This window comes from Strix aluco, chromosome 18 (genome assembly GCF_031877795.1).
Source record: "Strix aluco isolate bStrAlu1 chromosome 18, bStrAlu1.hap1, whole genome shotgun sequence".
In the NCBI taxonomy this organism is placed as follows: domain Eukaryota; kingdom Metazoa; phylum Chordata; class Aves; order Strigiformes; family Strigidae; genus Strix; species Strix aluco.
Genome location: NC_133948.1, coordinates 12,819,063 through 12,846,167, shown reverse-complemented (window position 1 = coordinate 12,846,167; position 27,105 = coordinate 12,819,063). Strand labels below are relative to the sequence as shown.

General features: G+C 44.0%; 2 protein-coding genes across 8 annotated transcripts in view; one reads left to right on the top strand and one right to left on the bottom strand.

Annotated features, from left to right (window-relative positions):
* Positions 1 to 33: 33 nt before the first annotated feature.
* On the top strand, positions 34 to 9,226 carry PRKAB1 (protein kinase AMP-activated non-catalytic subunit beta 1). The gene is made up of 8 exons (XM_074843929.1): positions 34 to 69; positions 1,359 to 1,533; positions 2,409 to 2,575; positions 4,305 to 4,398; positions 5,409 to 5,523; positions 6,800 to 6,933; positions 7,442 to 7,510; positions 7,593 to 9,226. Exons 2-8 carry the CDS (start codon positions 1,369 to 1,371, stop codon positions 7,668 to 7,670), a joined length of 822 nt encoding a protein of 273 aa, XP_074700030.1. The 5' UTR covers positions 34 to 69; positions 1,359 to 1,368; the 3' UTR covers positions 7,671 to 9,226.
* A 3,641-nt stretch (positions 9,227 to 12,867) lies between these two features.
* CIT (citron rho-interacting serine/threonine kinase) overlaps positions 12,868 to 27,105 on the bottom strand; it is a 72,456-nt gene continuing 58,218 nt past the window's right edge. For 4 of the 7 annotated variants that reach the window (XM_074843892.1, XM_074843896.1, XM_074843897.1 and 1 more), the window contains 14 exons: positions 26,663 to 26,843; positions 26,363 to 26,454; positions 25,968 to 26,072; positions 24,920 to 25,089; positions 23,797 to 23,877; positions 23,443 to 23,578; positions 22,045 to 22,184; positions 21,090 to 21,182; positions 18,660 to 18,768; positions 18,406 to 18,534; positions 17,462 to 17,542; positions 16,775 to 16,853; positions 16,476 to 16,658; positions 12,868 to 15,655 (listed from right to left, as the gene is read on the bottom strand). In XM_074843892.1, coding sequence (XP_074699993.1) covers positions 15,175 to 15,655; positions 16,476 to 16,658; positions 16,775 to 16,853; positions 17,462 to 17,542; positions 18,406 to 18,534; positions 18,660 to 18,768; positions 21,090 to 21,182; positions 22,045 to 22,184; positions 23,443 to 23,578; positions 23,797 to 23,877; positions 24,920 to 25,089; positions 25,968 to 26,072; positions 26,363 to 26,454; positions 26,663 to 26,843 — 2,060 coding nt within the window. In that variant the 3' untranslated portion in view covers positions 12,868 to 15,174. The remainder of the gene's footprint in view (positions 15,656 to 16,475; positions 16,659 to 16,774; positions 16,854 to 17,461; positions 17,543 to 18,405; positions 18,535 to 18,659; positions 18,769 to 21,089; positions 21,183 to 22,044; positions 22,185 to 23,442; positions 23,579 to 23,796; positions 23,878 to 24,919; positions 25,090 to 25,967; positions 26,073 to 26,362; positions 26,455 to 26,662; positions 26,844 to 27,105) is intronic. The other 3 variants (XM_074843899.1, XM_074843894.1, XM_074843893.1) reach the window with 1 other exon arrangement.

Below are 27,105 nucleotides of genomic sequence, written 5' to 3'. Positions count from 1 at the left end.
GTGGCGGCGGCCGGGCGGAAGCGGAAGCGGAAGGGGAAGGGAAGCGGCGGCGGGCTCAGGCGGCGGGAGGTGGGTTCCTGCGGGCGGGAGCGGGGCTGGGGGGAGAGGCGGGGGCCCGGCGGTTGCTGTGGGGACCCCGGTGCCGCTCGGCTGCAGGGGGATGCCGGGCTGGGCTGCCGTGCGGGAGCGGCCCGGAGCCTTTGTAACGGCGCTGGCGGGGGAACCGAGCTGCCTGGCGCGGGGCTGGGCCGGCCCGGGGCGGGGGGGCGGCGGGGCAGCGGCTGCGCCCGTCGGGGCGGGGATGGGCTCGGCAGGGACGGGGCGAATCGGGCCTTCTCAAAAGTCCGTCTCGCAGAATCAGCTGCTTAAAGATGTAGAAGGCTCCGAGCTATTGCAGTTTGACATAACCAGTTAGCGTTTGTACGTGCTGTGCTAGTTCAACTATTGTTTGTTTAGCCGTGTATTCACTGAAGCCACGCACGCTGACGCTGGTTTTAGGTGCTGACTGAGATGAGATGAGATCGGTACAGTGGAAAGTTGGGCAATGTCCGTAACTGGAGTTTACAGGAAACTGGGCGACATCCCATACACACACTGGTACCCTGCTGGGCGCTCTGCCGGGCCCTGTCGTACGGTTCCACACAGCCCCCTTGGCCACCTCCGAGCTGCTGCTCTCCACCTGGCAGGAGCCTTTCAGATAAGCCCTGGCGTGTGCATCCAGTCTCGCCCCTCCTCCCTGTGGCAGTGGCCGCAGGGGCTGTGGAGCAGGAGGAAGAGTTGTGTTTCTTGCACAGCAGCCCCCAGCCCCTCCCAGAGAAGAGTCTCCAGTGGAGCATCAGTGGGACTGAGCTGTCTGGGCTTTAGAGCCGCAGCCAGCCGCTATAAGGGTCCTCAGCAGGCGGCCGCCTCAGCTAACTTTTTATTTTCTAGTGCAGTCACATTTCTAGAGGGCAGGTTTTGATACATTCGAACAAAAAGTTCTACTGACGTTTCAACCCATGTGGTAGAACATTATACATATGGGTATTTAGAAAGCAGAAGAACAAGTACTTAGCTTGGGAAGACAGAATGCCAGTGTGCTGCAGTGACAGACACCTGCCTGGGCAGCTTTTAGAGTGGCTGAGTCTTGCAGAGATGCTAGATGTTGAGCTCTAGCACATTATTAAGAGTAGCTAACAATTATCATTTAGTGTCTTTGTTCCGGGTGTGATATAATTTTAACCATTTTGGGTGAATCACGTTTCTTACAGTCTTCTACTCAAAAACAGCCCAGGTCTACTGACAAACCTGCTCTCCCTCCTGCTGGTGTTCTGACTTCAAAAGTACATGTGCTAATCTGACTTTTCCTGCTCTTTTAGGGCCTTAAAAATGGGGAACACAAGCAGCGAGCGAGCTGGTCTGGAGCGTCATGGGCATAAGGCATCCCGAGGTGACAGCTCAGGAGGAGCTATCAGTACAAAAGAGGGTGACAGACCAAAAATTTTAATGGACAGTCCTGAAGACGCAGACTTGTTCCATTCAGAGGAAATGAAGGTATTGCTGGTTTGTTCTTGTCTTCTAACATTGGTAACTTGGGAATGCTGTCCAGCTGTGGGGCTTCAATAATTCTGTCATTGAGTTTACACACAAAACTGACTGTCTCCTTTGCTTCCCATGCTAAAGAGAGATAGTGCATTGATGTTCAGGCAGATACAAGGAGTGTAACGTCATGGTTTCCAGCAAGAATTAATTGTAGAAAAACTAAAATGTAACTGGGTTAAAGCTCTAAGTACAGTGCCCCAGCTTCCTTTGGATCCTTAATGCTCTTGCAGTTACCAATGACGTTTTACCTGTCTATTATTTTCCATATTAAAAGATCTGTTAACGGGTTTTTTTGCTCAGTATTAGATGGATTGTTAGACATGCCTTGCTGTGTATTGTGTAAGAATATCTAACAGAAAGTTACACTTAGATTTCAATTGTTGGTCAGAGCTGTTTCCCACAGACAACTCATAATCTTCCTGCCTGCTACAAATTTTGTGCCTACTATTGTTTCTGTAATCTAAATGCTTCTTAAGTGTATTTCTTCTTAATTATTTTTCTCCCTCTTCTTTTATCTGTTATTTTGAAGACTTTTGTGAGCTCACGTCATTTCTTTTTAGCATAATTTAGGCTGGAGGAAGGGGGATTATTTTGCCTTCCGCTCTTTCTGCAGATTTGGAAGGCTTTAACATCTTTGCAGAATTTGTGCAAATGAACTTGTGAACAGCATCTAGAAATGCAGTTTCTAATCTCCATCTGACAAAAACTACTTGTAGACTTGTAGCTTAGAGAATCGTGACTGAGCGCAAAAAGTGCTTTCGGTAAAATGTAGGTTGTCCAAGTCTGCCAGGAGAGAATTCCTTTTGATTAAGACATTTTGCTTGTAGGCTCCGTTGGAGAAAGAAGAATTCCTAGCTTGGCAACAAGATCTGGAAGTGAATGATAAAACCCCCACTCAAGCTCGACCAACAGTATTTCGCTGGACTGGAGGAGGGAAAGAAGTTTATTTATCTGGGTCCTTCAACAACTGGAGTAAAATTCCTCTGACAAGGAGGTAATAAACTGCTGCTGCTATGCCAGTGATATTCCCTACAGACTGTGAATGCTTAGTGCGGTGAGAAAGGTGGTCAGCTGATAGATTGGTATTGTGCTTGGATTTACCACTGTCCTGCTGCTCTCCTCAAGCCCTTGAGAGTCTGACTTTTTGATTCTTGGATGGCACAGGATGAAAGTTGAGCTGTGTGTCAGTTTTGAAGGAGTGATTTGTTCACTAGGCACCACACATGAATGACCCAAAATAATCCTTGTGCAGACTGCTACCTGGGGTAGAGCTGGGGTATGTAAGGTGAAGCTGGTGATAAGCATAGTACCTCTGACGGCACATGTACTTTCTTGCCATATCATTGGCTTTTGCCCAGTTCAAAGTGTCCAAATTGTGCTTAGGAAACTCTGAGCTTGGGATACCTGCTGGCAAACTACATGAACAAGAGAATAAATCTGTGTTAAGGTACCAAGTGCTTTTTCCTGCTAGAGAGCTCTGGAGCTCTTAATTCTATACCTGAGTAAGTATTTCATTTAAGCCAAAAATTTAAAACTTAATGGATGACAGAGAGTCTGAATTTAGCTGTTGATCTGAGCGCTGTTGTTTGTCATTGATGACATATCCATGACAGATTCCTCTCTTGCCAATTTCTGGTGTTTCTTATCTCAGTGAGTGACTACCTGCATTGTCATTGTTGCAGAAGTGCCTTAATTTCTTAGGAAACTTGAGAGAGGAGCACAGTGGCCTGATGAAATGGTATGGGAGGATTGGTCTGTGCATGAACAATGGGAAATAAATTATCAAGATAGGAGCTGGCAAAAAGGCCAGTGGAACATCAGTATTACTGTCATACTCTAAGTAGAAAGCCTGGGAGATGGGAAATGGTGCAATAAATCTGGAAGGACAAAAATGTCTCTCTACCAAAAAACCCACAAAACCCACCAGGTTTGTCTCTTGTCAGATTAGGTATTCTGGGAAAGGATTTGGATCTCCTCAGAGGCTGCATAAAATCATGTTACTAAATCAAATATGCTCAAGTGAAGGAGTTCATTATTCTGAACTGGAATTCCAAATCCAGCTCTGTGGTGGTATGCTTGTGCTCCTTACCTGAGGAGAAGTAGATACTGGCATTGTGTGGCCTGTTTGAATTGTTCACATAGAATTAACTGCTTCTCAGCTTCTTTGAGAAGCTGGTAAAGACTTCTGAAGAATCAGGAAGTTCACAGCACAGAAGTATCAAAATTACCAAGCAGCAGCTATTCAGACCCAAGGTATCAAGTTGCTGCTTTCACCTTCTAGTCATTGTTCATTCATTTCATAGGCATTTGTGAAATGCAGTTTATGATGGCAAATACTGAAAGGCCAGGAAATAGGAGTAAGCTCATCTTGTTCCATCAACAGGAGTCTCACAGATAAAATGAGGTCTTGCACACTAACAAGTAATGTGAAGATGTGAGGATGGCTTTATGAAAGCTCAGTGCTAATTCCTTGGTGCCAGGAATGGGGTTACTAATTTTGAATGTGTAGGGACTTAGTGTCACAGAGTAAATTGTCATTAACATTAACCTCAGTTTGATCCTTTACCTTTAAGTTGCATGAGATTCTCTTAAAGGTGGCACTGCCTTTTTAAGTCTTTGCATGTTAAGGGGGCTCGTATTCTGTGTTACAGTGTTTGTCACAGTTTACAGATTGATGTACTTTTCAGAGTATTTCAGGGCTGATGGTTTGTCTTAAATTTCAGTCACAATAACTTTGTGGCAATCCTGGACCTGCCAGAAGGAGAGCACCAATACAAGTTCTTTGTGGACGGGCAGTGGACACACGATCCTTCAGAGGTGATGTTTTCTTCAATTCACTGTATTTATTCGTAGAGGCATCTGAAGATGAGAAACTGGCTGGTTTCTCTACCAATAGCAGGCCTTTTCAGAGGGAAGGTTAACAACAGAAACTGACTGTTGAAAGCTGGTGAGAGAGATATTTCTGATCCCAGCTGGCCTAGGTGTCGGCATCAGACTAACGGCCTCAAAGAACGGGAGATTTTGTAACAAATGGGTGACAAGGTCTCTTGGTTATGGGTTTATAAGAGGTGGGGAGTTTTTCTTGTCCGGTGCCAAACTGTCTTTTAAAGCACTGTAGTATTGCTGACAGCCCAAATCTCTCTGTGCTCTACTAGCTATGTGTGCCAGAAGGTTGCTATGGCTGCTCTAGATCTTTTCACGGTCCAGTAATTGTGCCAAAATCTACCAGGCCCTCACTTCCTCCTCTGCTGTAAAATGAGCTTTAATCCCAGCCCGCCCAGCAGTCCCTACCTGCTTCAGAACTAACCATTCACAGCTGCTGGTTCATCTCCTTGCTGTCTTGGCGAACCTTGCAGAACCTGGCAGAATTTACCTTGCAGTAAATTTAGCTCTTTGAACCCTCTGCCTTGGACTCCAGTCTTAGCTTTGGTAGTAAACCAGCAATACCAACCGTACTCTGTCCTACATTAGGCCCTGCAGATCTTAGCCTGGCTCTGAAAGCCCTGTAGAAGCCGGAAGTAAAGCTTAGCTCCTTGTATTGTCACTGTTAACTTTAGCCCAAACCTGATCCTAGCCTTATCTATAGCCTGAGAATTTATTGAGTGCTGTGAACCTAGCAGGTTCAACTGACATGCATCCCCTTCAGTCCTAAATCCTGCACTTGCTCTTAACCTAACACTGACTAATGGTGAGCTCTTTTCATATCTGGTATAGTATATTTTAAAAACAATATATCTCATTCTTGGTAAGGCTGATTGTGTAGTTTTGAGAATCTAATAGTCCTGCAAGCTTTTTTATTCTGACTTTTGTATCTTGTTTCTTCCCAGCCGGTAGTAACCAGCCAGCTAGGTACCGTCAACAACATCATACAGGTGAAGAAAACTGACTTTGAAGTATTTGATGCTTTGATGGTGGACTCCCAAAAATGTTCAGACATGTCTGGTATGAGCTTACCGGTGATTTTATATCACGCTTTTTAGAGCTGTTAAAAATTCTATCTTCCTTTCCATCTGGAGTTAAAGCTGCAGTATAGATTAACCTCCACTTTTGTCAGGCCCTGTGGACGTGTGCAGGAATCACAAATGCACAGAGGAAGAACATGGAATGCATAAAGGGGGAAGCCTCTGACAGAGCAACACAGGCCACTGTGGATCCCATTAGGAGGAAGTCATGGGTGCTTACCAGCTGTTTGCTTGCCTGTGCAGTGTGAAATGGCTGGGTTTGGCACACTCGGTAGTGGATCAGCCTCTACCTTACAACATCAAACCAGTGTTGACAGCCTACGCTGCTCCTAATACCATCTCTCTCTGCTAAGGAGATGGGTCAGAAGTGCACATTAAGAGGTAGCAATTAGGTGTATCTTAGTAGTGCTAACACGGGCTCAAGAATATGTCATATCCTCTCAGTTTAGTACAAATGATCTATATCTTAGAATAATATGAAAATTATATTTTTGCTTTAAGTTTCGTATTTGAGCGTAACAAAAGAGAGGTAAGATTTAGCTTGAGTCATCTCTGAGATCAGCCTTGCCACCTGTTCTTTATAGACCTTTGTAGGGATGGAGACTGTGGTTGAAATAGCACCTTAAATCCTCCTTCAGAAGACCTGTCCTTTGAATCTGAGGCAGAAGGTGCATTTGGTTGTTTTTTGCTCTATGTAACTTTCCCCTGGAGAAAGCCTTTTTGGAGAAAGTGTTGTGATTTGTGAGACTTGGGACGCTGCAAGAAGCCAGGAGATTCTGGTAGACGCTTCCCCTCCATGTGCTGTAAGAACTTTTCATTATATGGCTTTAGACTCTAAAGAGCCCTTTCTATTACCCTCTCCCTGCATGGGAATAATACCTGCCTTTTACACGTGCCTACCATGTTTTTAGTGCTTCCTTGGAGGTGACGTTGTAGAGCAATGTTTACTGTTAGGTATTTGCTGGAGAAGTGCTGGGCAGAGATGACAGTGAGGTGCTGGAGTGCAGTGGGGCCCTCAGACCTTCCCAGCTGGGCTCAAGTCAGACAGACTTTGGACATCTTAAATCACTTTGTGGGCAGTGACTGATCCTCTGGCACCGCATCAGCTGCTGCAGTTCTTGTACTTACGTGCCATTGATTTCTTTTGGCCTCATGTTTCTGGATGTGAAAATCGAAGTACCACTAAAAACGTACCTATAAAGAGCAGATATTCTTACAGACTATTTCAGAATAAATATTTAACATCTCTCTGGCAGAGTTGTCCAGTTCCCCCCCAGGACCGTACCACCAGGAGCCCTACGTTTGTAAGGCAGAGGAGCGCTTTAAATCACCACCTATTCTTCCCCCCCACCTGTTGCAGGTCATCCTGAATAAGGACACAGGCATTTCTGTAAGTACATTAGTTTGTTTCGCTGAATAATGGCCTTGAGGGTGTGAACAGATGGGGAAAAAGTCTGGGTACAGACAGGGGACAGGCAAGGAAAAACTTCAGAATAGTTGCCATGTTGGTAAATTCTTTATTACATATGTCCAGACGGATCTGTCTGAAGTAAATTTATTTCTCTGCTTGACTCTCTTAAAAATTGCAAAGAAAACTAGATTGCTATTTTACTCACAGAAACCCTAATCTTCCCACTGCAATGCTTTTAAAATGTCAGAAGCACATAAGAAATAATTGAGGCCCGTTTCACAGTCACAGTGAGGATGCAGAGGGTTTCACCCTGGTGGAGTCTGGGATTGTTCTGAAACTTTGTGTTTGTTTATGGACTCAGTGTAAGCAGCCATGTGATGTATTTGAGGGTGTGGATAGTTACCGACGGTGTTTATCACCCATAGCTGTGGTGAGTACACTGTGAATTCCATTATTTTTACCCTGTCTCACTTCCTCTATTCTCCAGTGCGATCCTGCTCTGCTCCCTGAACCCAACCATGTCATGTTGAACCACCTCTACGCACTTTCTATCAAGGTGAGAGGCCAGAGCGTGTTCCTCACACTTGCAGCTTTTAGATAACCATGTAACATGCTCACTTGTTTTCCATCTCCTGTAGGATGGAGTGATGGTGCTTAGCGCTACACATCGTTACAAGAAGAAATATGTGACTACTTTGCTGTACAAGCCGATATGAACATCATAGTAGTTTGTGACTGGTTGTTCTGGGCCAGTGCAGTCTCAGAAAAAGAATTCTTCTCTTAACCAAATGTACTCCTGCTCTGTGCTGTAGCAAATGAACTCTGATTTCATATCGTTTCTGAGACTTCCAAGTTCTCTCTTATTTTCCCAGTCCCACCTTGGAAGTTCTTGGAGATGGCAGCTTCATGGCAACTAGACAGATGGCAAAGGTCGCAGTGCCCATTGTCAGCTCAGTTAAAAAAACACCAATTTAATTAGGCTGAAAAATGTGTGGGCAGCAACAGATTAAAGACCTTTAGCAGTGAGGCAGACTGTAAGCCCAAAGACAAGCCAGCCCAAAGTCTAGGAAGTTCAGGATTCTTGTGGAATCTTACTTGAGCTCAACACTCAGCAAAAGCAAGCCCATTACTGTTTCATAACTCATCAAACATGCAATTACTTCAGTAGCAAGTTCCACACTTGCATGGCTGAAATAAGTGTGAATATTGATGATGTTGTAGCAGCCTTTTCTAGGCAGAATCAGCAACACAATCACCAACAAGCTCATTTTTATTTTACGGTAGACTGGGGTACACTTTCTGCTGTGAATAGCTCTGTAGTTTTTCTCTTCATGAGAACTGAAATACAACTTTTCCCCTGTGGAATTTCTGGTAAAGACAATTGTTTTTAATGGCTGGATTTTTCTGTAAATCATAAATGTGTCTTGCAGTAATCTGCTTTTTGAAACCAATTTCTCTTGCTGTCACTGATAAGGACTTCCTTAAGCTGGGCTAGGTAGCTGTAAGGAAATCGATGTACTCAGTTTAGGGATTAGTTCTTCAGTAACAGCCTGAAGGTGACTGTAAGTCACCTGTATCCCAGTGGCCAAACTTGCCCCTTGGCATAAGCAGTTGCAGGGTGCTGGGTACAGCAGCGCCGCTCCCTCCTGTGCCCGGGGCTGGAGCTGGCCCTGTGCTCCAGGTTGCAGCATTGACCGCGGGTATAAAATCCCTGGTGCTTCCACAGCCAGGGCTGTGGGGATCTCTGCGACTTTTTATTGTTTATCTTTTCTAAGTGATTATAGTAGCACTGGGTCGCCTGTACTTGGTACTCGCAGCCTGTTTTATCCCAAAACAAATGCAACGTTAATGCAAAACTGCCTGCTGGCGTGCCTCGGGCCTGCCCCGGAGGAACCAGCTCAGAGGGGACCTGCTGGGTCCTTCCCTCTGTTTTTTGGTGCCTGAGAGTGACTGTGCCAATGATAACCAGCCCCCGTCCGGCTGCGGGGAGGAGCACATTGCACAAATCCGCAAGGAGTCTGAGTGGGGACGAAAGCTGCAGCAGCCAGCGTGCAGGGGCCAGCCACAGCAGAAGGGTGGTTTGCCATCCTCAGATCTGTTCACTAGCCTTGTTGCGATATCCTGAGTAGCTGAGTAGATCTGGGTCTAGTGCAATGGTTTTCTCTGGAAACTCTTTCTTCGTTCTGTGCTATGGATAGTATTTGGTATTCTGAAATATGGAATTGCTTTGTTTTCAGCCTCTTTAGAAACAAATAAAACATTTTCAAGAAAAGTGGGTGACTTGATTTGTTATTATCCTTCCCATTTGTGGTAACCTCAGCTTCCTTGAGTTGTTATTTTTTTTATAACCTGTGAGTGCCTGATTGCAGTTCTATGCCTTGGTGGATTGTGCAAGCTTTTCATTCATAGATGCAGCCTGAAATAATTTGTCCATTTCCAGTCAATCAGTAAAGAAGATGAGGGAGGTGTTAGTGTGTGTTTGTGATGTAAAGTTTACAGGAAGAACAAGAGTCTGTTTACTTGAAAGCTCCAGCAATCGGTTCCTTAGTGCTGAAAATCTTGGTATTGGCCTTAAGCCTCCCATAGGCTTCTCTTTGTTCCAGCCACTCTTCAAGCAGCCCTTTTTTTCCCAAGCCTCTCTCCCTGGCTGGCTATGGGCTGTGGTGTCAGGCACGTGAATGGCTGTGCAGTGCACAGCCTGCACCCTCTGCCATATGGGTTAGCACCTGACAATGCTGACGGGGCAGGAGGTCAGGGAGGAGACTGGGGTGTGTGGTCAGTGCTGGTACCTGCAGAGCAGCACGTGCTGCAGGGAGGCCCGTGTGCTTCGGCGGGGCAGCCAGAGGTTCCTCTTAGCTTGAGCTGGTTGCGTCAGGGCAATAAACAAAGATGCATCAATAGCCGAGAAGGGAGCGTGGGTTGGAACAGCTCCAGTTAACTAATTGAACAGGAGTGCCTTTTGTTGAAATGTAAACTCGGCCAAAGCGCTGGTAGAGAAGTGTGTGACCACAGCCGTTCTTTGTCAGTTCCCTGCCGTTAAATAACGGCCTCTCCGTCCGTGGTGGCACCCACAGAGGTGTGCCGGCGCCCGATGGAGCACAGCGGAGCTTCACACGGAAGCGGCGTGGTGGGGGGGTCTCGCGTGACGTGCTCTGCCGTGGGTGTCAGAGTGGTGGAGGGCTGTCAGCCGAGTGGCTCGGGGCGCTGGAGGAGGGCTGGCAGCCTGCAGCTCGGGGAGCTGTGGGCGTGGGAGCCCCGGCTGCGCCCGTGGCTGGGAGCGCGTGGCCGAGGCCGTGGGTGCTCCTGGGGCTGACGACGACGGGCGAGCCGTGGGCTGCGGGAGGCCGAGCGCGGGTCACGTGCTGTGGAAGCAAACTAGGTGAGGGCGTTTGTGCAGAACTGAGGCTGTCTGGTAGGATAAGCGTCAGCAGAGACAAGTGTTGGAAGGAGGTTTTTTTTTTTTTCAGCTGTGTTCAGAGAAAAGTAGATGCGCGAGTGTATTGGCAGACAGAAGTCATGCAGTGAGTCCTCTTAAATGCTTTTAGTGCCAGCGGGGAAATGATAGCAGACGTTTCTTATTTGAATAACCCAGAATTAATTTTTTTGCTAGAAGGAAAGAGGAGCTTAGAGGTAGCTTAATAAGTTTGGGGGTTTTTTTCAGTTGCAAAACAAATGTTTCACGAGTCAAAGACTAAAGAAACTGAAACTTTGAGAAATAGAGACCAGAAAGGAAGGTGAAAGTATGCAAGACTTACTGAACAGTATTTATGGACTCAGTCTCATTAGTTCTTGCTAAGCTTTGTGGATTTTTTTTTTCCAATTACATATATGCGTAACTCACTCCAGGTTTTCCATTGGTGCTGGTATGCTGGAACCACAGGACAGAACCAGTTATTTTATAGAAACCTTTTTATTTTGTTTGTTGTAACTTGCAGCCTACAGCCATGTCTCAGATGGTAGAGCACTTGGTGCACAGTCTGCAGCCAGCACTGCACCATCAGCTTTTGCAGCTCCAGAAAAGCTTTGTTTGCCTCAGAAATCAGGGTGAGGGGCCCAGACTTTGTGCCCGGCGCACGGCCCAGCCGCAGGGACTGCGCTGGGATCACCTCCACCTTCCTCTGCTTGCGCGGGTCAGCGCGCAGCTGCCCAGGGGCCTCCCGCAGGCAGGGGCTGGGCAAGGTGCCGGAGGTGTGGTGCTCCCTGGCACCTGTGGCCTCAACCAGCATCTCCCAGGAGCCACAAGCTTTGTCCAGGTAAAGCCACAGCGGCCCCTCAGCCCCCCCCAGATCCCTCTTTGCTGCGGGAGCAGCTGCGGGGGGGCTGGCTCCTGGCAGGGCAGGGGCTGATGAAGGCAGATGTAGGCTGGTGGGTTTGGTTTTTTGCTGTGGGGTGGGTTTTGGGGTGGGGGGGGGTCTTTTTTTTTTTGTTAGATTGTTTTCTGCTTGACAGGTGAATGAATTCAATTAATCACACTGTGTTCCCTTATTGTAACAGGATGAATCAAATCCCTCCCAAGGCAAAAGCTGGATCAAGAGTTGGATTTATTAGCTCACTCACATTCCCCACCCACAGCTCACAGTCTGTGCTGTTATGTTTATTCTTGGCTGTTGCTAGGAGAGCACATTTTTTTTAAGGTAGATGCAGAGACTTTTGTTATAGTCATTTTTTGGGACTCTTGAGTAAGCCGTTACATTCAGTGTCTACGGCAGAAATAACAAGAGCTCCCTGCCCTCCCCGACCCCCCTAAATTTCAGCACAGTGTGGGGTGGTCAAGCTGACAGTGGATTTGTGCAGGGTTCTTGATAATCAAAAGGCTCAATAAATAATTTTTTTTTACTCCACCAGTTTCTGGATTATTTTAGTTTTGTTACAATTCTGATCATGCATCATAGGACTGCAACAATGAGCTTTAAATAAGTATTCTTTGTGCACAGTAAAATAGAAATAAAGGAACATTTAACAAGTTAGCATTTCATCATATACATCAGATAGTAGGCACAATAGATAAATCAAGCAGCTTGGTTTTTATGTAGAGCATTTTCATGAAGAATGTCATGTAGACCAAAATGTAAGAGGAGCTATTAGTAACCCACCCCCACACCCTCCAACAAGCCCTTTATTGGGGGTAAGGGGGTGGTTACGTGCACAGAACCAAAAACACTGAACAGTAGGAGGACAAATTAAGTTACTGTAGGCAGCAGTGTGAATATTAAAAACCTCTTCCTGTGAAAGAATACTTCAGACCCTGTAAAAACTGGTTCAGTTAAAAATAGATGTATTTACATTTAAGTCTGATCTAGCAAGTTTTCCCAGCAGGTGTAAGTTAAGATGTACAGTAACTCTGCAGGTTGTACTCAATCTGACTTGATTTGTGAATGTGGGGGTTTTTTTAAAGTTGCAGCTATTAGGCCTTAAAGCACCAGCATGTTACAGCGGTGAGATGAGTAACTGTCTCCATCCGCTTTGCTACCAGTACATTGCCAGGATAAATCCCAAACCTGTCATTAGATCACACTATTGTTAATTAAGATGGTTTTTCCAGCTCAAGATGTGTGGGTCACTTACCAGGGCGAGATTGTTTTCCCAGATACTCACACGTGTCTTACCTCTACCCATAGCACTAGTTCGGTATGTGAGGGCAGAATTTAGCTGTAGGTGTTTGCAGCTGACTGCTGCTCTAGTAAAATATTTGGACAAATCCACCTGTTTTAGTTCCTATGAACATGCTTTTTGTGAAGCCACTTACGCTACTTGTTCAGGGAATCACAACTATTAAAATGCTAAATATTGTCAAGTTTAGCTCTTTGGTAAGCTTTGACGCCTATAGATTACACAGCCTCTAATGCTGGGTGCAATGGTAGGATGGCTCAGTGTTACTCTATAGAGAAGGAAGCGTTCATTTCACCATGCCAGTCAAGATAGTTATTTGTTTTATTTGGTTATTGTTCAACAACAAAGTTCAATACTTTCCAGGTGGAGCTTTGAACTGTCCCTCTGGTTCCCTCCCTTGTCAATAATAAAAAGGTAATGAAGAAAAATCCTGTACTTTTAGAGACCTAAAACCTCATTTATGCTAACAAGCTTCAATTGCAATTTAATGTTACAATATTTCTTCATGGGAGCAAGGAGGACTAAGCTGAGGCCCCTCCAGCGTCTGAAGATGGCTGTCCACAACCACCATTAAAACAAAAAGCTAGTGTTGAAAAACGCACAGTTTACAATAAAAAAGTAGAAACCAATTCAATTCCCTTTTGTTACGAATATAAAGTTTCTTGTAAATATGTACAGTCCTTTGAGCTATTTCTATAGCAGGAAGCATTTCACGAACAAGACACAAGATATACACTTTCAGGACTCAACAAGCCCATTTCTGAGGTCTTGAAGATCTTCCATGAGATGCAAAGATTTAAAGACTGATCTCAGTGACCCTTCAAAATATTCAGACCAGGAGACAAAAACTTTCAGCAAGTTTCCTGCCAAATCATCTGACCTAAAATAACCCAACAGACAAGAGAACGGAATACAATATTCATGAAACTCGCCAAAGGACACTGACAAGGCATTTGAATTTTTATGGGTTTCTAGAACAGGTTAGCACAGGCTTGCAAGGGACTAGCAGAAGTTTAAGAGTGTGGCCAAGGGAAGATTGGATGCAGTTTTGCTCTTTCCAGTTGTAAAGAACATGGTTGTTCACTTAGAATGTTGCTATTGCAGACTGAATGGTCAAAACCTGCTTCGAAAATCATTTGCTCTCTGCTTCATGTTCACAGCAAAAGAGAACAGAAAGCAATAAAGGGCTCGAGGTTAGATACGCAGAAGCAAAGGCGAAGGTGTTCGGTAACCGCTAAAGCTGTTCATTGTGAGTATCCTCTTGTGCCATGACAGTTGGTTCTTATTGTACGACAAGTTACAGGTCACGGGAAGAGCCAGCCCGGGGCTGCTCCTCGCTCGGGGCCACGTGAGACTGTCAGGACCACGTTCAATGCTGAGAGGAGAACACAAGCGTGACTGTAATTCTTGTCATAGAATAAGGCTTGTGAACTCTTCGTTGCCAAATTTCCAGAGTAATTAACGGTTATTTTGCAGCGTAATCTAAAGGTTTCAGTTAGTTTACAAGTGAGGTACAATACACTACTCAGCAAAGCAACCTAAAAGGAGAGAGCAGCCAGTGATGGTGCAGCAGCATGCAGTGAACTGTCATGCAGAAGACCTGGATAAAGTCTTACACCCCAGTAGCTTATAGGTAACGCACTTTGTCTCAGGGCCGGGCACATGGGATCGTTTAAAGCAGGGTTCTTCCCTCCCCATCAGAGCTGCTCTAGAGCAATTTTAGTGAGAACAAAATAACTTTCAGAAGTGGCAGGTGAACGGACTAATCAGAAGTAATTTTTCTTGTGTTCTGTAGAGAATATCCAATCACACCTCCTATTGAAAGACTCACCTTGGCCCTTCTGTTTCCAGGCCATCAGGAATTCCCAGCATGTCTCAGAACTATGACCAATTCTCTGGTAAGGGGTGCTAACCACAATAAAGACCTGGGGTGGGACTCTAGTCCCGTTTAATTTCCTTGATGAACCACTAGGGACTAAAGTGAATACAAAAAGTTCATGAACTGCTTGAAAGAGTAACAGTAGTACAAAGTGCAAAAACAGGAGTGCAGGAAAGTGCAGAGAAATTAACTGAGATGCGAACAATCTTCAAAAGCATCACGTCTCCCGATGCGGAGCGAGCTTTGGCCCAGGAATGCTGTTTTGGTAACTGGGCCGCAGACATGGAGTGCATATACTCAGTATATTTCCTTTTTTTTCCTGCAGGTCAAGATGAGTAACTTTGTCTAGCTGAGACTTACACTGAAGACTGGTCCCAGACCTGGCAGGGAAATAAAATGACAGTTACAAGTCGCCCCTATTTTTCTCACGTACGCACGGGTGCCAGCAGCAGTCCATCACCTCACTCCTGGCGCCGCTGCTGAGCGAGCGCTGCCTGCCCGCGTGCTGCCAGGTGGCATCACTCAATCCACTGACAAAGGCAAGTACTGTCAGCGTCACCCTGAACACAGCAGGCTCCCACGTTCCTTTCTCCAGACACTGTCCCCCTTCAAACCCTTGATAACCTGACTTCTGTTGGTAAATGCATCTTTGCTTTTGGATCTGGAGGACTTTAGCCTGTTCCAGAGTCAAGCTGCTTTTGCAGTTACAGAACTGGCACAAGGGAAGGTGTTCACAGTGAGTTACACCGTATGCGCTCTGTTTTAGCAGAAGTTGAGAGGGGGATGAGATTTGATTTGCTCTTTTGTACTCTACAGTACCACCAGCCCTTCTGCGCCTTTTCTTGAGAACAGAAAAGTTCTCCAGGCTCCAAACTTACCTTATTGACTTGAGCAAGAGGAGTTCTGGCACCACTCACAGGCATTCGTCCTCGGCTGCTCTCGTCGAACAGTCTTCCAGGGGACCTCTCTCTGCGGGTGCTCAGAAGCCGGCCTGGAGACTTCTCCCTCTCCAGCGGTCGCCCAGGTGACTTGTCCCTCCGCAGCTCTGTCCTTCCCTCGCGGTACCGATGGGGTGTGCTTGGCTCTCGAGGGTGGCTTGGACCTTCCGGTGGTCCTGGGCTTGACGCTACCCGCTTGGTTATGTGCTCGTTGTATGTGGGCGGACCTCTCTTGTTAGGACTACTGTCATTCAAAAATAATGGACGCGAACAGCTGAGCGACAAAAACTTCAGTTACGCTTTCTTTAAACAAAAATATAACTTTCCCCAAACACCCAGCAGTGTTTAGGTGAAAGAGCATCAGACCTCCCTGAGGGAAGATGAAAAGACACTTTGATAGCTGAGTATCCATCACATCAGCCACACTAGTGAAGTGCCTTACTGAATTGCCCATGTAAGTCATGCCTACGGAACAGGCCACAAAAGTACAGTCATATACTTCAGCAGAATACTTTTCCTTATGAAAGTACACTGAAATTTGGTATATGCTTTTTCACATACAAAAGTAGCTCCAGGGTGTGCAGGCCAGGTCAGGATGAGCTACAAGCCTCAGTTTCTCAACGGACAGTGGCACTGTCGACCCTGGTATTCACCCCTCTGAAGTATCACTGTTCTGCTGAGCAGAACACGATCGTATCACACCTTCCCTAAGGCATACGCGTTATTTAAGAGGAAGGGGCTCTTGCTTTAGAGATTGTTTCGGTGAGTCAATGTCTAGTGTCATGTCAATGGCATCTGAGCTCACCAAGCTTTGAAGTCACAGTGCTCTCACAACACAAACCAGCTGAAGAGAGCAGAGCATTTGTGGAGATTACTCACATATTCCCACATACAGAGCTAATGTTTCTTTGCCTCCTGGATTTTAAAACACCAGCTACTCTACTCCTCGTTCCAGCATTACAATAACTGGCTAACGCCAGCCTCGATCTCTAAGAGTGGAACAAGGGCATCCCACAGCATTGGGGGAAAAGCCACCTGGAGCAGAGTTTGCTCACGAGGTGCACAGGGACCTCGACACACCGACTTCATCGTACCTGCGTGTAGCGGAAGATCCTCTGTGGTGCTGCTCGTTGTTGGTCTCCTTCACTAGATTGCCCTTACAGCAAATCACCCTTAATTTGTCTTGGTAGGAGGAGGCCAAGTAGATAGCTCCAGATGAAATTGCAGGCCCTAGATACCGTGGATTTGGTATCTCCAGGTGGGCTCGTGCAGGAGTTCTGGGTAAAATTGCAGGAAAGAGTCTTCACAAATGACAACACTGTGCCTTTTTCTGGCAAGTACACATATTCTTGCAGCACATGCTGTTCAAAGTAATGAGAAGAGAACAACTTACCCTAGAGAAGCTCGTGCCTGAATCTCGATCACTTCAAGGGAATTGAAGTGGGTCACAAACAGATAGGGCTCCCTGTAGGCTGAAGGGAAAACACAAAAGAAAATTCTCTGTTAAAAACTTCTAAAAAGCATCAGTGAGCACAACAGAGCCTCACAGCCCCTTGGGAAAACTAAGGGAATATATTTTCTGTAATAAGACACAAACACTAAGTAGGGAGATGCAAGCTTAAAGGATTGTTGCTTTGAAACTGTCTCTATCTCAAGAATTTTACTAACCAAAGTATCATGAAAAAGGCATTAAAAATAGACTATTAACTGAACAAAATCCCATTAGGTAGTGTGAACGGCCTGAGGGAACCACGCTGACGTGATATATTCTTGACTATTTCAGAAACTTCGAAGCAACATTAAAAATTCCACTAACCAGTTCAATCACATCAGACTAGGAACATTAAGGAAATCCAACTTTGGTTTAGTTTTCCTCAAATTGTTTCTACTTCAGAAGGTTTGCCATCTGATCTTAATGATTTATAATGATCTTAAATCATGGGAAAATCCCCAGAGTTTCTGGGAGAATTGGGAGAGGGAAGAGGAACCAGAAGCGCTGAGTGAAGGATACCTGTCCCACGAGGATGCTTCCTGGTTTCAACAATTTCCATAATCCAAGTGAATGTCCCTCAACACCTACCAAAAGCTAAGGGCAAGCGATTCCATTTCAGGTCATCTGTCCTACTGCGTCTTCCATAGGAATCCACAAAGACACCAAACTCTGCCAAGAAAAGTCATGTCACGTCATGTCAAGAGGATGCGCCTGAATTTTATTCATTTATTTTTGAAGGACAAAGGCAATTGACCCTGGGCTATTTAGCAGGCAGGGTGCTTACTATCTTGCAAACCCTAGAGTGTCATGAATTACTCTAATTGACACTGAATTGCCTAGATGTAGGAGCACTTTCAGTACCAAAAGGTACTGCAATTCTAGGTCTCTCTATACCAGTTAAGGTTATTATTTAATCTACAGTTGGGAAGACACTGAGACTCCTACTGTTACTCACCCAAAATTACTGCTAGTGGGCTTTTGAAGACTTCCTGTGCATTTTCATGACACTATTCCAGAGGGCCAACAAAAGCAGCTATACGACAAAATAACACCCTCTTATTTCATCATAAGAAGATTGAAAACTCTCATCTGTCTGTATGGAAACCAGACAAGAAAGTCAAAGTCTGAAACCCCCTTAACATTTTAACAGGACAATCAAACACCTGTTTTCACTTAGCACTGACCACTATCCCCTCCCTTCAGGCACAGAAGCCCACACATGGCAACTGAACCACAGGCACGGAGTTCTCTTACACCAGAAGCAAGCTGACCAAAAGCACCTCAGCACGCTGGATCAGTAAGAGCTGTTCTAGTGCCAATGCCCTGTGCATCTTCTCACTGTTTAAACCACCAGCCACAACTCTTCCAGGGCTTTTAGATTCACAGGCCTCAACAGCTCTTCGCTACCAGGTACTAGAATGTCAAGTCTGTTGAGCTTCCCTCTCCAACAGTACTTGGGTACCTTCTGACAGTTCAGCTACCAAAGAGAGCGGCTGTAGTGCAACAACTGCACAACCACACCACACACTTACCGTGGAAACACAGCAGGTACTCCTCCCTCTGCCCTGTTGGGTTCACTTGGATGATACTGACTGGAAAACTGTTGGTGGAAGCAGCAAACACAGCAGAGGCCAAAGTGTGGTCATTTTTATCCAGAAACTCTGCACAGAGAATGGAGAAAACCAGCTCAGCCAGCACCAACTTTTTTTCCTAAACTGCCTTAGAAAAGCCCCACCAAAAGAATCTGTGCAGCCACTTGGGGTGTTCCTCAGGAAATGTCTCCTACCCTCCAGTGTATACTGCTTCATCTCAATTTCGTAGAACTTGTTGGTGCCAATGATGATGCTGTAAGTGGTCAAATGGATGCAGCTGCAAGGCTCAGAGGTTTCAATCTCCTGGAAAAGAGGAAAGTATGGATGGATATTAGTTCCCTGTAACAGTTTACAGATACTGCTTATTCTGGAAGATTATATATTGCCACATTTATCTTTACAAAAGGGAGAGAAAGCAACCTCAAAGTCACTAACAGTCTCTCAAAAGCGTATGGAAAAGTACGTTTTCCCTCTAGAAGAAAACCTTTTGTTTTGTTGGAAGTGATACTTGCTTGAGTATAGACTCGCATGCCAACTCAACTCCAGGTGCTAACCCTAATAAGAACATCTTCCTTTTGGAAGAACATGCTATTCTGGAAGACATTCTTCTGCTCTGCAGCTCAGTTTTCTGGAGCAGTAGGGAGTGGCTCCCTACTTGCAATAGGTCACAGCCACACCAGAGACTGCACGTCTGAACAGCCTCTGGAGATGATGTAAGACCAGGACTGAGCAGTCCAGGTTGAATGCCAGCCTTGTCACTAGGAAGTCTATCAGTCAAAACTGCCCCAGCTCCAGAGCAGCTGTGCTAGAACAACCACTTCCTCACCTGGAAGTCACCAGGAATCAGGGCAGCTGCTAGAAATGTGGACAGAAGATCCCAAGACAGCTGCAGCAAGACTGACCCCAGTCAACTCCCAAACTCTTCATATCCCACAGAGCAACTCTTGTCAGCAGGCCCATCCATCACTGTGATTCTCCCAACAGAAAGAATCAGCTCACTAAAGTATCTCTGCTGTTAACACTTAAGAAGTTAGCTTGATAGCTCCTTAAGCAAAAGGAAAACAAACACACACAATCTCCCTTCTGTCTTTGTACAATGTAACACACGTGTTGTCCACCAAGATCTGCACTGTGCTTGAACAGCTAGGATAGCTCTGCAGGTTAGGCTGACACAACACACAGCTCCCCAGATCTTCTGAGGACAAGATTCCTTGCATAATTCCTAGTTTATCTGGAAACTTAGCTGGCAGAACAGAAAAGCGTATTCTGGGCTTGCTGCCATCTTGTTAGGATCTAAATTCAGTTGTCTGGATTAGTGAAGATAAGGAAAACTTGCCTTCTGAAACACGCCTTTGCATGTTTTGCATGTAAGCCCTTGTCAAGGCACTCGGCACTACGGGGGTGAATGGCAGCACGAACAGAGGACGGTGACTGTACATCCTCAGTGTTTCCTGCCGGCTGCTGCTCTGCTGTGAGCAAGAGTTGGTATCAGCTACAATGCTTGTAGCTGTTCCAGGTTTGCTGGCATCCACATTGTTTGTGCCAAGATCTTCTCCATCAAACATGTCTTTACTTCCAAGGAGGCCGGCATCTGAATTACTGTGCCGACTGTGCTTCCTTACAGCAGTGCCAGTGTAGCACTCCGTGGGGATAAAAAAACCTCAGGCAAGCTGTAAATTGAACCAGTGCCTTCAAAGGAACCTGCAGAAGCTCAGTGGGATATGTAGTTTAACCTGAACATCCCTGAATTTGTGAGTTAGAGAGGACGTGAGTTTCTGGGCACCAGCCCATTTTGAGGTGGGCAGTGTTGAAACAATTTGTTCTGCAGAGAGATCCCTATTCTTTTGGGTTTTTTCTGGATGCGTATCAGCATATGAAATTTATTCATGACAATTCATTGGACTTGTCTTTGAGAGGAATAGTGGGTTAGATGCTCAGAGTATTATCTGCCTGCAGCTGGCTGTCTGAAGAAGAGCTGAAGTAGTTCTGCTTTTCACCCCCAAGCAGGGCAGAATGAAGCAACACGGGTAGCAGCACTGTGCAGTGCTGGGGCTGCAGGTAGGCAGGGTTACACACAGCCATGGGACATCCATACCCTACTGCCTCATTTGCTGGTCAGGAGAAAGTACACGTATATCGGGGTAAGTATGGGAAACAGCTGCCTATCCTGAGATGGAGTAACACCAAATAGCCTTTGATTTTCACTGGTACAGTAAACAAATTCAGATACCCATTGCTTCCTTAATTGCAAAGAAGAGAAAAGTCATTTGTTATGGATTCCTCCAAAGACAATAGAGGTGAGGGAACACTGCTGGATAATTAAGATAATTTTCTGGGTAAATAAGCGGGGGTATGATTACAGCTGAGTCCAGTATCTCAAAAAAAAAAAAAAAAAAAATAAAAATCACAGTTCTGTTCTGCATCTCTCCAAATATGCCAACTCTTATTAAAGGAAATTGCTGCCTACTCCAATTTTAGTCAGTGCACGTTGCAGTTTGTTATCATTTTAGCTGGCAAACAAATGTTCTTAGGCATGCAGAAAGGTTTAAGATGTTTGCTCCAAAGCAAAGTCTTAGTGCAATGTGTGAATTACCTTAAGTAGTGAAGGGAATTACTAAGCTTACCTTTCTGATACAGAACTTGCTCAAGCTCTCATTGTATCGCAGAACCACCACTTTATTGGGCATGGCTGCACAGATACAAAGACCATTCTCAACCTGTAAGGAAGATTACAAGTATGGTTCGGGATGGTAATACAGGGTAAATTCTAATGCCGAGCACGTGAAACGGATCTGAGTACCTCTTGTCACAAAAAGAACTTTGCAGAGATAAGCAAGTACATTTTTAATAGGGTAGTTATTGTGAATTAGTGAAATAATGAAAAACCTCTTCACATTCTCAAAAAGAACATGAATTTGAACTTCATCTATGATTTCTTTTATACTTGAAAGAAGTTAATAAAAAATTAGGTTTTCCACAGAAAAATGCTTCATTAAAAGGGATAAGAAATTCAAATAGGTAAGGTCTACATTTTAACCCCTGAAACTGTCACTTAACCATCACTTTGAAATGAACGATGTTCAGTTTGTTATCAAAGTAGTCCGTAGAAGTAACTGTTAATGAGAATTTTTGCTGTGGCTAAATGTTCCATGCTAAAACTGGGAATTACTGTAAATATCAAGAGTTACTAAGTGACGCAAAGACCTAAGTAAATTTGCTAGCCTGGAAACTGTTACGTGACATTCAAGAACAAGCAGTGGATGGAATTCACTAATTATAAACCTCTAAATTGAAGGACACAGTTATACTATGCTATGCTGTATTTCTTATGTAGCAGTTTAGGCTATACCATCATGCCATATGAATCAATTCAGTCAGGATGAGTAGTAGGTCCTCCATGCTGTCTCCAGCTCAGCCTCTCTTCAGCCCCTATACACTTCTTATTTGAAGAAAAAGATTTAAAACAAGAATATAGACCTTGGATTTGTTGCCAGTGAAATAAAGATGCTTGCTTTGATTAACATTCAAGTCAGTGCAGTCTAAAGGGTGGTCTGAGGGCAAGAGGGAGCCGTATCCTACCTTGCCAGCAGCAAAAAGGTGACATCCTTTGACAGCCTCAAAGACATTTGGTGAGATATCAGGCTGGGCTGGGAGATGAGACTGAGCTAGAGATTGCTTCACTTTCTTTACATCAACAAGACACAGAGCCCTTTCTTCTCCTGGAAACAAAAATGGTTACATTTCATCAAGGGAAAACTCCCTCTTCTCTACAAAAGTCTGTTCTGTTGCCTAAGCAGCAGCTTATCATTACAGGCTGTTTCTGTGGTAACACTCACAATGCACCATGTAGAATTCACTCCATATTATTCCTATGAAAAGTGAAACAGAAAACTTACAAAACCCCAACCACACAACAGGCAGTAAATCCACTGGGAGAACAACCATTCTCTCCATGGATTATTAGTGTAGCTAGGGTCTAGTAGATCACAATGAGAGTGGCCTCATTAGGACACTATTCAAAACTAGCCAGGAAGTTTTATTTTACCCTTTGGAACTTCTTAAAGTAAATAGTCCTTTAGCCTCTCTGTGCCAACAGAACCAACAATGGATTTCCAAGAAGTGCCCTAATAAACCGCTTTATAGACCAAGCCCAATTCCTCTCAGAAGTCTAGCGATACAGTAACATAGCCTTCTCCTAATTTCGTGTGAGATTTTCTTTTTCCAATTGCTTTTTTCTCTACCACCTTTAAACAAAAAGCACGGACAGCTTAAATCTTTACAAGGTGAAAAATGCAGAACAAACAGAACAAGAGAGAGAATTTGTTTTTCATTCCCTACAAATGTCATAGAGACACTTGATAATTTGGGCTTTCAGATGAAGATACGCCCTAATGTTTCAGCATGCCTACATCAGTGTAGGAAGGATTATCTCTGGAAAACCACAGATGGAGATTAAAGCTGGTGTTCCTTTCATAAAGGAATCTTAAACAAACCATGAAATAAGCCCCAGTTTTGTTACATGGATTAGTGTTCAGAGGAAGAGAGGTTAAGAGTTGTTGGCCCTAGGCCACAGTGATCACATCGTGGTCCTCAAATGGTTAACTGCATTAAAAAGAAAGGTTATGTATTGATTAGGAAGAGATATGCTCACTGATCAGCTCAACAGTTTTAAAGTTGAATTTAAAATGATGACAAACCCCTAAGCTGGAAGTATTTTGCCCGTGGTTCCTCCTTCCCTCAGCTTTGGAAACTGAGAAATCACTTTCTCATGAAGGTTTAACTGAGCCTTCATTCACACATTCATTTTACAAGAAAGCCTCAGAAAATACTGTGTTAACCACAGTAATTGATTCCTAACAATATACTGATAAAAAACAGAAGAAAGCCTGTAAGCCTTTGGCACAGCAGTACTCCTAGCAGTACAAAACAATTACCACATATTTACTGCAGGACAAATGGTAACATATAGCCCCCTACCTGCTATCATGAGTAGCTTCTCCAGATCCTTGATGAGGTGAATTTGGAAGACAGCACCCATTCCTGGGATGTGCGTTAAGGAATTCTTCAGTACATTCAGGGCATAGAGACCTTCTTCTGCACCCACCAGTACTACCTACGGTGACAACAGGAAAAAAATAGAAATAGCACTACGTGAGGAGAACAAGGAATGCTCCAAGAGCAAACTTGAATGATACTGTTTACCAGTGAAAAAACAAACCAACAAACAAGTATATGATTGCACATATTGCCGTCAAGTTACCGATTCCATGAATGAAATACCCAATACTCAGAACATTATTATTACACAGAACAACTGAACATTATTATTACCTGGTCACTGAAGGGCATTGTGCAATTTATATCCAAACGGTCTTCACCCTCTAGCTTCAGCAGGGAGTTTCCAAGCAATTTCTGCAAATGACAAAAAGATATTTTTTCGGTTGAGTTAATCTTTATCTCTTTCTCTATTAGTATTTTAACAATGTAAGGTCATCATTTCAGGCAGGCAAAACACTTGGCACAGATTTCTTTTTCTCAGGAAGCTAAAAGTTGCAGGGATACCTCCTAGAAAGGAATTAGTAAGCTTTTATCTACCTGAAACACAGTTAGGCAAACCGATCAGAATTAACCTAAACTCAGACAGAACCTACTGCTGTCTCTATCCTTTCCATTTCCCTCAGTCTCCTGCAATAGAGCAGTGAAGTTTTCCTAGGGAAAGGATTAAAAAAATAAGTCCAAATGTTGGTGGGAGCATGTGTTCTTGTCAGAGACAAAAGGAATGCTAGCATGAGAAAAAGAGATGGTTTCCTGCTAGTCAGATATTCCCTGCCTCCAGAGCTAACCGAATCACAGAACCATCTAGGTTGGAAAGGACCTTGAAGATCACCTAGTCCAACCGTAACATTCTAATACACAGTGCCATAGCATCAAATCTCCCTTCATCAGAAAAGTTATCAGTGCAGCAATGATGTAAAAGGCTATCCAAAACCAAAACAAATCCATTTAACCTCTTATCAGGGATAAAACTTCAACACACACACCCCTCCCCCAGAAGAAACAAAAAAACCCAACTCCGTAAGAATAGGTGAGGAGGGAGCTTTTTGCTTGTTTTTCCTTTCTTTCTTTCCAGGTTTGCTCATTCCATGTGGTACATTATGAGACTGGATTTAAACCATGTCCTAACTGCTCTTTCTTCCTTTTCCATTTGCTGGAATTACAGAGATAAAGTTTTGGGATCCTCTTACTACACTCCCCAAGTCTAAAGAAGGGTCTGGTAATCTAGAGCGTCAGTCTCTCGGTGAACTAGTTCCTGGTACTCATACTGATCATCATAAGGCAGAAGTAATAACTTACCTTCAGTTAAACCTCAGCATGTCAAACACCGAAAAAATATTTTTCAAAACTCTGCTCCCTCCCAGAATATTTTATTATTAAATGAAACTTTTATACTCACAGCATCAGCCTCAGCTTTTTCTCTGGAAACTCTCCCACCTGCCACTATTGATTCCAGTGCTGTGACCCAGCGCTGTTTGTCAGGGAAGCTGGGTGCTAACAGGTAGAGTGTTCTACCAGGCCAGCAAGTGGTGTGTGGATGAGACTCCAATTTTAGGATATATGGCACATCTGAGATGTTATATAGATAGAATAAGACTTAGATTAGTTTTTGGAATATTGTCAGTGGACTTAAAATCAACACCTTTCAGCCTCATTGGAGAGAAGTCGTATTTATCATGACGTGTTACCATGGCAATTTATACATAGGTTTCTCCTTTACAGGTCCTGCACAGGCTAGCTCCTTAAAGCTAAATATTAGCTGGGTGTATGCAATCCATACATACAATGCTGTCTTTACTAAATAAAAATAATTTCTTGCCTTTTATTCATAAGGGAAAGAAATTCCATTGTGAAAAAAAATACAAAACCAGCCATTTGACTAAAGTTTTCCCTGTACTGTTCAAGAAAAATCTGTAAAAATTGGTTATGGAAACCTTGGTTTTTAACAGTCTGTATCCTTTAATGTTAAAGTCAAGACATACATAATCTTTTCATCAGTTCTATTCAATACATACAAATCAAAACATCAACATGTTTTCATAATAAGAGACTGTATACACCCCACAGTATTTCTAAGTTAATGACTTTCTGGTTAGAGCACAATGGTGGCATGAATTATGACACTTCACACTTGATAGAGAGCATTGAGAGAAGAAATTTAAATAAACCGAATGCTTTCAAGTATGTTACAAAACTCTTAAAATTTACTTCCATTTGGTTTGATGATTATATTATTCGCAGTTCAACTACCATGACAGAAGCAACAGCCTATGTGTAACTAAATCTAGATGACTGACCTATTCATCTAATTCAAAGAGAGGTAACCTCAAAATTACACAGTTACAGAATGCAAGTTAAAGGGAGAAAATTCTGTTCAGCCAAACAGAATGCCAGCTGATGGCAAGCCAGATGAAATCCATTTGACCTCATCTACATAAGATTCTCACCTGTCTTTGCTGTATTGGTAAGTTCAGTAGCTCCTACAGCTCCATGAACAGTTACATCGCCATCAGGAAGGCAGAGCTCAAATTCCTCCAGAGGCCTCTGTCCAGCTGCAGGAGAATAGGGAGACAGATTATGAAAGAACAAACAAGTAGCAAGAAAATAACTGCGACAGCAGAATCAAGTGGATACACACTGGATGCTTCACAGCTGGATTATTATGACATTCCAGCTAATAATACTGTTAAGGATCTACAAAAACAACAATGTTGCCTTATTATAGAAGATTTAGCTAAATTAGGTATGGCCACAGCAAGCAGTGACAATCTTCAAGCCTCTCAACTCACCAAACAAAATCTGAAGATTTAAAAAAAAATGTTCTTGCTAGAAATGCTGTTACCTTCTCTTGCTTCTGCATCGTAAATGAGCACTTTCGTTCCTTCCAGGACAATATACTTCCTGTCCCAACCCTGTTGTCCACGTTTATTATTCCTGAAGGAAATAAGCACAAAGCCAGGTTGGATTTTCGGCTTGGATTCGGAATAAAACAAGCATACAACTCCTAGAAAGACAAATTTCAGTGGTAGTACGTAATTGTAATGGGCATGTACCAATTATCACATTGTAAGAGCCAGGGTAATATAAGGAACTGTTCCAAATATTTCAGCACCTGATATGGCACCAAGATTCATGTTTATACCTTGGCACTTTCATCCATCCTTCAAGACGTAGACTGCTGCTTGGCTCCTTCAGCTGCAGACCGGGAGAATTCATTTTATCCCGGCAGAATGCTTCAGAGAAGTGCGTGGCATATTCTGCTGGCAGTCCACAAGTAGCTGGCAAGCAAGTTGAGCATTTTGGGTGACACATCACCTGGCATTCTGACAAAAGGACAGAGAAAAACTTCTGTTAAAAGACAAAAAAATCATGACACAGCTGCCTCAACTTCTAACGCACAAATCCCAGTTTTTCCAAGAATCTCCTTCTACTCTAAACCATCAGATGTTTTCTAATGTAGAATGTTTGCACCAACTAGTTCCAAGTCTTCATACTTGGTCCTTTCTTCAGCTTTCACCGAAAATCTGTTCTAGACGGCTGATGCTTTTTCATTCTACCGTCCAGTTACACTTTGTTTATGCACAC

What these genes read in the sequence shown, in the direction of transcription:
- PRKAB1 (XM_074843929.1), top strand. Translation starts at nt 1,369, where the DNA reads ATGGGGAACACAAGCAGCGAGCGAGCTGGTCTGGAGCGTCATGGGCAT. An exon ending in TCCATTCAGAGGAAATGAAG is followed by an intron (nt 1,534 to 2,408) that starts GTATTGCTGGTT and finishes TTTTGCTTGTAG; the next exon opens with GCTCCGTTGGAGAAAGAAGA. An exon ending in ATAAGGACACAGGCATTTCT is followed by an intron (nt 6,934 to 7,441) that starts GTAAGTACATTA and finishes TCTATTCTCCAG; the next exon opens with TGCGATCCTGCTCTGCTCCC.